Source organism: Hypanus sabinus, chromosome 29 (assembly GCF_030144855.1).
Source record: "Hypanus sabinus isolate sHypSab1 chromosome 29, sHypSab1.hap1, whole genome shotgun sequence".
NCBI lineage: Eukaryota > Metazoa > Chordata > Chondrichthyes > Myliobatiformes > Dasyatidae > Hypanus > Hypanus sabinus.
This window is the reverse complement of record NC_082734.1, coordinates 7,247,425-7,259,531: the sequence shown is the minus strand read 5'-3', so window position 1 is coordinate 7,259,531 and position 12,107 is coordinate 7,247,425. Positions and strand designations below refer to the sequence as shown.

General features: G+C 43.7%; 1 protein-coding gene across 1 annotated transcript; it reads left to right on the top strand.

Moving 5' to 3' along the window:
• Nucleotides 1-12,101, top strand: mpst (mercaptopyruvate sulfurtransferase). Its single transcript, XM_059953533.1, has 2 exons — nt 1-620; nt 9,962-12,101. The coding sequence occupies exons 1-2, from the start codon at nt 41-43 to the stop codon at nt 10,261-10,263; spliced, it is 882 nt and encodes a 293-aa protein (XP_059809516.1). The 5' UTR covers nt 1-40; the 3' UTR covers nt 10,264-12,101.
• Nucleotides 12,102-12,107: the final 6 nt, after the last annotated feature.

The following is a 12,107-nucleotide window of genomic DNA, read 5'->3' as shown; positions in this document are numbered from 1 at the left end:
GTACGGTTCCACTCCACGTAAGGAGGGAGGAGAGGGAGCTATGGCGTGGGTACGCAGTGTCGTGTCTTCAGCCTGGCTGGCTGAGGCTATCCGCACGGCCAAGGCGGGCACGCTGCGGGTGCTGGATTGCTCCTGGTACCTGCCCACGGTGCCGCGCAACGGCAGGAAGGAGTTCAAGGAGCGGCACATCCCGGGTGCCGTTTTCTTCGACCTTGATGAGTGCAGCGACACCTCGTCGCCCTACGAGCACATGATGCCGTCGGCCGAGCACTTCGGCCAGTATGTGGGAGCCCTGGGCATCGGCAACGCCACGCACGTCGTGGTCTACGACGCCAGCGATTGGGGGATGTTCTGCTCGCCGCGGGTCTGGTGGATGTTCCGGGCTTTCGGGCACAGACGGGTGTCGGTGCTGGACGGGGGGTTGAAGCTCTGGTGCCGCCAGGGTCTGCCGGTTACCGCCGAGATTCAGCAGCTGCCTCCCGCCCAGTTCCAGCCGCAGCCCCGACCTCTTGTCAAGAGCTTCGAGCAGGTCCTGGACAACATTGACAGCAAGGAGTTCCAGTTGGTGGATTCCAGACCCTCGGGCAGGTTCCAAGGCACCCAACCTGAGCCCAGACCAGGTTTTTCTTCCAAATCATTCTCTCGCTTTGCACCGTTTAAATAAAACATGGAACAGTACAAACCCTTCGGCCCACAAAGTTCTGCCGATCCCTTGACCTACTCTAAGATCAATCTAAACTTTCTTGGGAAAAAGTCTCTGGCTGTCCACTCTATATGTCTCTTAACATGTTGCACACATCTATCCAGTCGCCTCTCATCCTCCTCTCCAAAGATAAAAGCCACTCAACCTATCCTCATAAGATAATGCTTCCTAATCCAGGCAGCATCCTCATAAATCTCCCTTGCATTCTCTCTGGCTTCCACATCTTCAGTGACCAGAACCGAACACAATACTCCAAGTACAGTCTAATCAGATTTTTATTTTAGAGCTGCAACATTACCTCGCGGCTCTTGAAGTCAGTCCACCGACTAACAAAGGCCAGCACATCATACACTTTCTTAACCACCCTATCAGCTTGTGCTGTAACTTTGAGGAATGTGGACCTCAAAATTCCTCGGAGGGGTACAAAATTATAAGGGGTTTAGATAGGGTAAATGCAAGCAGGCTTTTCCCACTGAGGTAGGATGGGTCTACAGGCTGTAGGTCATGGGATCAGAGTAAAAGATGACAAGTTTAAGGGCAGTATGAGGGGAAATTTCTTGCCAGCACAAGTGATACATGCAATTTCAATGCTTAAGTTTGGATAGGTACATGGATGGTAGGGGTATGGAGGGCTGTGGATCCAGTGCAGGTTGATGAGAGTAGGCAGTTTAAATGGTTTCAGCATGGATTAGATGGGCCAAAGAGCCTTTTTCTTTTCTTCTCTGTGACTCTATATCATTGATAGACAGGAGCAGGGTTGATATTGTGAAACCATCTAGTTAATAAGTTAAGCAGTTAGAGAGAAAGCAAATGAAGGGCATTTTTAAAACTGCAAAATGCTAGTCAGAGCTGTATGAAATACCCAGCAGCTGAGACGATGGAGAGAGAAAAACTGCACCAATATTGCAGTCAGATTTGTAGCAAGACTGGACAATCCTGATACGATCAAGGGAGTCAATTAGCTGAAGCTGTAGCATTAATTATGGAGTAACATGCACAAAACACTGGAGGAACTCAACAGGTCAGGCAGCATCTATGGGACGGGAAATAATCAGTTGATGTTTCGGATCAGGACTGGAAAGGAAGAATTGAATTGACTTTATTACTTATATCCTTCACATACACGAGGGATAAAAATCTTCACGTTACGTCTGTCTAAATGTGCAATTTATAGTAATTTGTAATAAATAGTATGTACAACGGGAATTAATCATTCCGATGGCCTGGAGGAAGAAGCTTGTCCGGAGCCTGTTGGTCCTGGCTTTTATGCTGCAGTACCGTTTCCTGGATGGTGGCAGCTGAAACAGTTCGTGGTTGGGGTGACTCAGGTCCCCAGTGATCCTTTGGGCCCTTTTTACACACTTTGTAAATGTCCTGAATATTGCGAAGTTAACATCTACAGATGCACTGGGCTGTCCACACCACTCTCTGCAGAGCCCTGCAATTGATGGAAGTACAGTTCCCATACCAGGCAGTGATGCAGCCAGTCAGGATGCTCTCATTTGTGCTCCTGTAGAAAGTTCTTAGGATATGGGGATCCTTACCAAACTTTTTCAACCATCTGAGGTGAAAGAGGCGCTGTTGTGTCTTTTTCACCACAGGGTCGGTATGTACAGACCATGTGAGATCCTCAGTGATGTTTATGCAGAGGAACTTAAAGCTGTTTACCCTCTCAACCCCAGATCCATTGACGTCAATAGTGGTTAGCCCATCTCCATTCCTCCTGTAATCCACAACCAGCTCCTTTGTTTTTGCGACATTGAGGGAAAGGTTGTTTTTCTTGACACCGTTGTGTTAGGCTGATGAAGCCAGAATAAGAAGGTGGAGGGGGAGAGGAAGGAGTACAAGCTGGCAGGTAATAGGTGAGACCAGGTGAGGGAGGGGATTGGTGGAACAGGGTAAGGGCTGAAGAAAAAATCTAATAGGAGAGGACATTGGTCCATGGGAGAAGGGGAAACCAAAGAAGATGGCAGCTGAGGACACAAGAAGGGGAAAATCAGTATTGAGTCCAGTAGACTAATTTGCCCAAACAATTGATGAAGTTACACACACAAAATGCTGGAGGAACTCAGCGGGTCAGGCAGCATCTATGAAAATGAATAAACAGTCGATGTTTTGGGCCAAGACCCTTCATTAGGACTGAAAAGGAAGAGGGAAAATACCAGAATAAAAAGATGGGCGATGTGGAAGGAAGACAAGCTATAAGGTGAAAGGTGAAACCAGATGGGTGGGAAAGGTAAAGGGCTGGAGTTAAAGATATCTGTTAGGAGGGGAGAGTGGACCATAGGAGAAAGGGAAAGAGGAAGGGACTAAGGGAGAAGTGATAGGTTGGTGATAAGAGGTGAAAGGCTAGAATGGGGAATAGAGGCAGGGGTTGAGGGAAGGGAAAAACATTTACTGGAAGGAGAAATCGACATTAATGCCATCAGGTTGGAGGCTACTAAGACAGAATATAAGGTGTTGCTTCTCCACCCTGAGAGTGGCCTCATCTTGGCAAAGGAGAAGGTCATTGACCAACTTGTCAGATACCTTTTTCTCCAGTCCTTTACCTTTCCCACCCACCTGGCTTCACCTTCCACATCTCCCATTTTTTATTCTGGCATTTTCCCTCTTCCTTTTCAGTCGTGATGAAAGGTCTTGGCTCAAAACATTGACTGTTTATTCATTTTCATAGATGCTGCCTGACCTGCAGAGTTCCTCCAGCATTTTGTGTGTGTAACTTCATCAGAATAGAAAGAAGCTACAGGAAGTTTTAAAATTAGTCAGTTCCATCTTGGGTACTAGTCTCTGTAGTATCCAAGACATCGCCAAGGAACTGTGCCTCAGGAGGGCAACAGCTGTTATTAAGGACAGTACTCACTGATTCCCACCATTGACTGTAAGGAGTTTGTACATTCTCCCCATGCTCCAGTTTCCTCCAAAGATGTACGGGTTATGATTAGTGAGTTGTGGGAATGCTATATTGGCACAGGTAGCGTGGCTGCCCAGCACAATCCTCACTGATTTAATTTGACATAAACGATGCATTAGCTGTATATCTCTACGTACATATGACAGATAAAGCTCCTCCCCTCTCCCCCACTCCTCTTTCTCCCCTCCACCTTCTGCATAATCTTGGGTGACCTTGCTCCCAAATTATCATGTTCACAGGAGCAGAGCAAGGTTGGAGAATTGATTTGTGTAAAACCCTGGAATGATTAACGTCCATGTTGATTTAGTGCAAGGAGCATCTTTGCAAAAGATTAAAGGTCGTCCATCTGAATAACTTAGAATTTTGTGAATTTTTTTCTGTATTATTTATCTCTAACCAATGATGAACGGTTATTGAAGATTTCCACTGGAGTATGTTTGCCCTGAAGGATTTTATTGCTTGTTATGTATAATGTGTTACCCTGGAGTGTTAAGCCAGGGCACAAGAGATTCTGCAGATGCTGGGAATCAAGAGCAACACACACAAAATGCTGGAAGAGCTCAGCAGGTCAGGCAGCATCTGTGGATATGAATAAATGGTCTACATTTTGGTCTAGGTCCTGGGCCCAAAATGTCAAAGTTCAAAGTACATTTATTATCAAAGTATGTATACATTATATAACCTTGAGATTCGCCTTCTTACAGGCAGCCACGAAACAAAGAAACCTAAAAGATCCCATTAAAAAAGACTGTAAAACACCCAATGTGCAGAGAGAAAAAACACAAACCGTGCAAACGAAAGGCAAATAGCATTCAGAACTGAAGTTCATGAAAGAAGATCTATTGACACACACAAAGCCACAGCCTCAGTTCAGCGTAGAGCCGAGTAAATGTCACAGAGCAGCAAGCTGAACTGGCCTGTGCCTCACCTCCAGCCCCGTCACCCTGACCTTCTCAATCTGGCCCGCATAAATCATTGTCCAAACATCCGGTTCTATTGCTTTGAAAACCTTTGGGGCCAGGACCCCACTGACTCGATTCGGCCTGTGCCTGACCTTTCCAATTCATGCTGGTGCTTAAGTCAATCAATCCCGAGGTCTTTCCTCACTCTTGTCGACGGGCCTGTACCCTCACCTTTGTCGCCTCATCTGGGTTCTGCCGCATCGAATCACCACCAAGTCCAAAGCGAAGTTACAGGCTATTGTTTGTGGTGATCGTTTGCCAAAAAGAGTGTTATAAATAAACTATTTAGTAGTTTCCTTTGTTTTGTTTGCTGCTAATAAGTAGTCGCTGAGCTGCATCAGCGCCATCTTAAACCGGACTGTTTATTCGTTTCTGCAGAAGCTACCTGATCAGCTGAGTTCTGCCAGCACTTTGTCTGTATTACCAGAAACTGGGGTTCTTCTATATTGACAATAGCCAGTGGATATTTATCAGGAGTGCTGCATTGTCAGTTCGTCCAACAATCTCTTTGACCACCCCCCCCCCCCCCCACCATCAGGCAGGAGATACCTTAGGGCAAGAACTGTTAGGATGGGAAATAGCTTCTTTCCCCAGACTACACCATTAGTGAACTCCCTGCCACCATGTACGAAGCGCCAGTAGTGTTATACTGTTTACTTTTAAATTTGTGTCAAGTTTGCACTTTATTGGTTATTTGTGGTAATATTACCTTATGCATGTGAGTTACATGTACTGTGTTATGCACCTTGGTCTGGAGGAATGTCTCGCTTTCTGGAATACATGTGTATGGTTGAATGATGATGAACTTAAACTTGGGAGGGTTAGAATAACTGGGCTTAATTTGTTTTCTTCTGAAAAAGTATCACAGTTTGGGTCTCTGGAACAGAAACTCAGCAAGATGGAGATTCTGTTGAGCGGTGCATGGCCTCTAATCAATGTAAATACTCTCGCTCCACTATGCATGGATCATGAAGTGAAAAGGGTTGGGGAACTACAAGTCTGCACGAGGAAACCGAATCAGAGTCCCATTTCCTGGACTGCTGTTCAGTGATCACGTCCTGACATTTTGTACTCGCAGGTGTGAAGTGAATGGGATTGAGCCCAGTGTAAAAGTGAAGTAACTTTATTATCAAGGTACATTTATGTCACTATCTACTACCCTGAGATTCATTTTCTTGCTGTAGATACAAAGAAACACAATAGAATTGATGAAAAACTACACACAAAGATGAACAAACAAGCAGTGTGCAAAAGATAACAAATTGCGCAAATACAGAAACCAGGACTATCTGTTCATTCCCACCTATTCATTCAGTGATGGGGGTGGGGGGGGGGGGGGGGTGCGGCCAGGGTCTTGTATTGGACTGGGCTGTATCCATTACTTTTTCAGCATATTCAAGTCTCTTTTTCCTGTTGACCTTTGTTAATTACTGTGGCCCATTTGCTCTTTGGTACCCTTCTTCCGTTTGATTTCCTCAACATCGCCCAGAGAGAATTATGTTACCTATTTAGTGGAATATTTAAAGTCATAGCATAGAGCACTACAGCACAGAAAGGGGACCTTTGGCTCATTTAGACTGTGGCATCCTCTGATTCTGCCAAGACCCATTGGCTTACACCTGGACTCTAGCTCTTCCATGTAGTAGTCCTATCTTCTCTTAAATGTTGTGTAGCATCCGTGCCCCCAATTTACCCCCATTTGCCTAGGGTGAACCATCGTTGCCCTGCCAAAAGTGTAATGCCCCCCCCCCCCCCCGTACACACTCGCAACACAAATACCAGACAATACACCAAAGGCGAGTAAATAATTACAACCTTATAGTCATTTCTTATTGATGGGTTAGTAGAAACAGATAACCTAAAGGTGCCAAATCAGTAAGGTTATCAGTTTGTGCACATAATATTTGAATATGTTGGAGCTCACGCCTCCAGTTCCATCCACAAAGGCCTTCTGAGCCTTCGGCCACCGTCCGAACTGCCGACGTCCAGTATCTGCCGCCCTGGAACCACTGTCCGCTTTTCACACGTTCCCCCTTGCTCGCCTCCCGAAAAAGACCGTAAACTCCCGCTCAGCTCGCACATGCAAGATAGCATAACAATTCTCCATTGATTAGTTCCCCCCTTATCTACAGTTATAACCCAAACATTCCAGCTACAGAAACCCATTACAGCATTAAGTAACATTACAGAGAAACCATTTCATTGTAACAATACAGAGAAGCCATTTTGTTAGCCTGAACAGTTAACACCTCAGTTAATGGTACTGAGAGCCCTACAGTTGCATTCAAGCCAACATCAACCTACTGGCAGCTCGTTCCACACTTTCACTACCCTCTGTTTCCTTAAGAACAATATTTCACATTTCACCCTCAGTGTATCACCTCTGGTTCTAGTCTCAGCTAACTTCAGTAGAAAAAAAGCCTGCTTGCATTTACCCTGTCTATACCCCTTATCATTTAGTTTTCCTCCCCTCATTCTCCTGCACTCCAGAGAATACAGTCCTAACCTGTTCAACCTTTCCCCATAACTCAAGTCCTGGCAACATCCCTTCTCTGTACTCTTTCAATCTTATTGATACCTTTCCTGCTGGTGCATGTCAAGAACTGCACACAACACTCCAGTTAGTTCAAGAATAATACAGCCGGGCAGTTGTATCCTCGTTCTCAGCCGACCGGATTGTTATTTAGGTAAACATTGTGAGTCAGCATGAATGGCAAGTAAGTTAGCTCTGAAGAGTCTGATGTCTTATTATTAGATGGGGTAACTAGCTGAAACCCAGGTTGTGGGGCTGTCTGCCTGCCACTCAAACATTGGAAGAGGTATCAGAAAAGAAATTGTGCTTAGAATATGTGGGAGATGCAGACGTGCTGATTACTGTTTTACCAGAACCACCTCCTAACACTCTGTGTCTAACATCATCTGCACACCACTGGCTTATTAATGTTCTCCATAATTGGTTCCATGTGATTCATCTCAGTCACTCCCTCTGGCAACCAGTTCCACATTCCTGGCACTCCGTAAGCAAAAAGAGTTCCTCCTGAATTTACTTACTGTATGAGTTCTTCATTAGCGGTCAGTGTGGAGGAGGTCCGAACAGCCATTCGAGCCACGCCGCCGCAGCAACCCCAACAAGCCCGGAAAACGCTAACCTAATTTACAGTGACCAATTAACGTACTGGACTTATCATATAAATATAATTGCAAAGGATGCACAACAGCGCCTCTACTTCCTCAGGAGTCTTCGGATGTTCGGCAAGTCACCAAAAACCTTTGTAAGAAGGTAGTGGATTCGGCCCAGTACATCACAGGTAAAGGCCTCCCAGCCATTCAGCACATCTAAGTGAAATGTTGCTGTAGGAAAGCAGTGTCCATTATCCTCACCTCCCAGGCCTTGCTCTTTTCTTGATCCTACCATCAGGTAGAGGGTGCAGGTGCCTCAGGAGTTACAACACCAGGTTCAAGAACAGTAACTACCCCTCAACCATCAGGCTCGTGAACAAAAGGGGATAACTACACTCATTTAAGGACTCTTTTATTTTGTTATTTTATGTTTGTTATTTATTGCTATTTATTTATATATGTATTTGCACAGTTTTTTGTTCATTGATCCTGTTTACAGCTGTTCTATAGGTTTGCTAAATATGCCTGCAGAAAAAGAATCTCAGGGTTGTATGTGGTGACATGTATGTACTCTGATAATAATTTTTGGTTTACTTTGACTTTACTTACTAACTTACATCTTTTGGACTCTGTGAGGAAACTGCAGACCGGAGAAAGCTCACACATTCCATGGACATATAGAGAATCCTTACAGAATAGTGCTGGAGTTGAACTCCGAACTCTGCAACACCCTGATCTATAATAGTGTTGTGCTGACCACTACCATACTGTGACCCCGAGTTCTCCAATCAAATATGAGGTAGTCATTACTAAAAACAGAATTTGCTGTTCACAATAAAAAGTAACTTGTATTTAAGGATCATAGTTCTGCTCTCATCTGGAATTGCAAAATATTCTTTATAACTACAAGCAAACAATATTTTTCTCCCCACTATAGAATTGCCTGGACCTGGGCTGAATGAGTTTAATTACCCTTTTCACCCCATTTCATCATTTTCAATTGTTTGTCCTACACGTGGTCTAAGCCAGAAAGGATTGGAAAATGTTTGAAATGAAACAGAAATACTCAGCAGGTCAGGCAACATCTGTGGACACAGTATAACAGTTAACATTTACGAAAATAACTTCCAGCAGAATCTGAAATATTAACTTTTTTTCCAAAGACAGAATGCCTTTCAGCCCATTGAGTCTACCCCACCAGTCCATTGTGGCTGATTTATTATCCCTCTGAAACCCATTTTCTTGATTTCTCCCCATAATCTACGATGCACTGACTAACCAATAACCTATCAGCCTCCGCTTGAAATATACCCAATGACTTGGCCTCCACAGCCGTTCCTTCAGATGCCAGCTGATCTGCTGAGTATTCACAATTGTTCAGAATCAGATTCAGGTCTATTATCACTGGCATGTGACATGAAATTTGTTAACTTAGCAGCAGCAGTTCAATGCAATACATAATATAGCAGAAAAATCAATTCAAAGGTAAGGCAGTGTCCAAAGATTCAATATCTATTTAGGAATTGGATGGCAGAGGGGAAGAAGCTGTTCCTGAATTGCTGAGTTCGTGCCTTCAGGCTTCTGTACCTCCTACCTGATGGTAGCAGTGAGAAAAGGGCATGTCCTGGGTTTCAGTTTTTATTTCAGAATTCTAGCATCTGCAGCACTTTCAAAGGTATTCCCTGAAGAAATGTAAATTGAGTTCACAGAATCTTTATTTAAAACTGACATTGAGATTCGAACGACTGTATTATGTGCTGAGGGGTGGATTTATCTTGAGGTTAAAGTTATGTAGGATTGGAATGGCAAACTTGTTACATTCTTTCTGCTACCCAGTCTGCCAGGCCTTCCAGTGTTTAGGGTGGAATAGTTGTTGTGCATTGCTACAGTGCCAGTGACCTGGGTTCAATTCCCGCCACAGTCTGTAAGGAGCTCGTATGTTCTTCTCATGACTGCATGGTTTTCCTCTGGGTGCTCCGGTTTCCTCCCACATTTCAAAGCTGTAAGTTTTAGCAGGTTAATTGATCACATGGGTGGCGTGAGCTTGTTGGGCTGGAAGGGCCTGTGCTGTATCTCTAAATCAGGGGCTCCCAACCTGGGGTCCATGGACCCCTTGCTTAATGGTATTGCACCATGGCATTTAAAAAAAAGGGTTGGGAGCCCCTGCTCTAAGTAAATATTGCTTTTCATTTAAAATTTTCAGTATGAAAAGATTTTTTTTTGCTTTGGGAAGTTTTAATTTTTCTCTCTGCCCTATTTCTCAAGGTTTCGACCCTGGTCACATCCCAGGCAGTGTCAATATCCCTTTCATTGAATTCTTGGACCCAGAGACTCTAAGGATCAAGAGTGAGAAGGAACTGCGGAGCATCTTTGAAGAGTGTGGTGTGGACCTGTCCAGACCGCTGGTAGGCACCTGTGGCACAGGGGTCTCTGCCTGCCACATTGCTCTTGCTGCCAACCTCTGCGGGCAAGACGACGTGATGATCTACGATGGTGCCTGGGTGGAGTGGTTCAAAAGAGCTAACCCGAGTTACATCATCTCGGTGAAAAGTGAGAAAACTGGGTAATCACCACTGAAGTCAATGGTTTGGGGTTGACTTCTGAGATCTGTGAAAAATTACTGAGTCTCTTTTTTAAACCAGCGGCAAGGCACTCTTATCTAATATTGTACTAGGAGGAAATATTAAAACAAAATGTGTTTTAAATGTTCTGGTTAAATGTTCTATATATGCTGTGGGATATTCCAAGAATATGTCTGGCACTCTTTATGGCAGTGTGTAGCGACAGTAACATCCTCCTCTTCACACTTGTGGTTTCCATTAGCTGGTGAATTAACCGACTAGGTGTTGGATGTCTGTTTATCTTCTGATCCTTATGGTTCTTCCGGGAGTCAAAAAGTGGTGAGCAGTCTTAATTCTAAAGATTGTACAAATACTAAGCAAACTAAATAAAAAGCTGAGAAAGGATGCTGAGAGGTGAATTCAAAGTCAAATGAATAAAGAAGCAAAACGTGGTGCCTCTGAATAATCCTTTTATAGATAAGAAATTCCTTAGATAAGGATAACCTAGTTACTAGGCTACATAATTAAAATAATTACATCACGTGGGTGATGTGCTGATACTTAGCCAGTGAAAAAGGTGTTAAACCATTAGTTTAGCTGTTATACCACTTTCTGCCTGACAGTAGGGATGAAACACTACGTACTGTGAAAAATACATGAGTTTATTTAAGAATACAAGTCTTATAAAAAGTATTATTAAAAAAATAGTGGTCTTCAAAAGTGGGTTGAGAAATGCCAAGGTGACTCCTCAAGGTGTTGAGGTGGAACTATTAAAGAGAGGGGAATATGCAAGCAAACATCATGCAGAACACTGACATGATAGTGTAGTGGTTAGCGTGACGCTATCACAGCTCGAGATGTGGGAGTCTGGAGCTTAATCCTGGAGTCCTCTCCAAGGAATGCATGGGTTACCTCCAGGTTCTCTGGTTTCCTCCCACAGTTCAAAGACCTAGTGGTTAATAGGTTAATGGTCGCTGTATATGTCCCCTGATTAGTCTAAGTTTAAATTGGTGGGTTGACAGCGAAGCTCATTGAGCTGTCAGGGCCTGTTGCGTACTGTGTGTCTAAATAAATAAAAATAGATACATTTAGAAAAGCAACCTTAGTCATGAAATCCCAGGAGTCAGCAATGAACCCTCAATTTCTGATTTGTTTGAGGTTGTTACCAATTAAACCAGCTGCTCCAAAGGATGCATCACACAGGCGTATTATTCCAACAGGGCAGCCCTGGTTTCTGATTGAGAGCATGAATCCTTGAGAGTTTAGAATCACAGAAGTCTGAATATTGTTGATCCTTTAAATGATCATCATTCTTCCAAAATGCATTTGTCAGAAGGCCAAAGTTTTAACATGCAGGATTGTAGGCAGTTTCTCGGCCGCCATCAAAAGTGGAAGGCAGTTGGGCCAAGAGTTAAATTTAGGTTATTCTGTCCTGTCACTAACCTAAGCCATGCCAAGCAAGTGCTAAAACACTTCCCTTCAGCAAGGACAAAATGTTAGATATGGGAAGGAAGGAATTGAATTGAAAATGATGTGGGGGGGGAACATCAGAAAGAAAATCTGTGATAAATTCAACATAAGCTTAAAAAATGCCTATTGTCCTAATTAATTAATAATTAAAATAGCCTCTGAACTGATTTACTGGAGGTTGAATATTAGGTGCCGTAGAGATGCAGCAATATGATCCAACATAAACAGCATTTTACAAACTTATAACCAGTTACAGATTTGAGAACTTTGATTGTATAAAAAGAATAAGGCTGTGAAATTGTCTGAAGACCTTGTGCCTTGCCTTGTTGATATTGTACTTATCCTTCCAATAAAGGCAAGATAGGAAACATAGACACATT

Bases quoted from the DNA above. Each gene is read 5' to 3' on its own strand.
- mpst (XM_059953533.1), top strand. From the start codon at position 41: ATGGCGTGGGTACGCAGTGTCGTGTCTTCAGCCTGGCTGGCTGAGGCT. The intron at 621-9,961 runs GTTTTTCTTCCA...CTATTTCTCAAG, and splicing joins CCAACCTGAGCCCAGACCAG to GTTTCGACCCTGGTCACATC.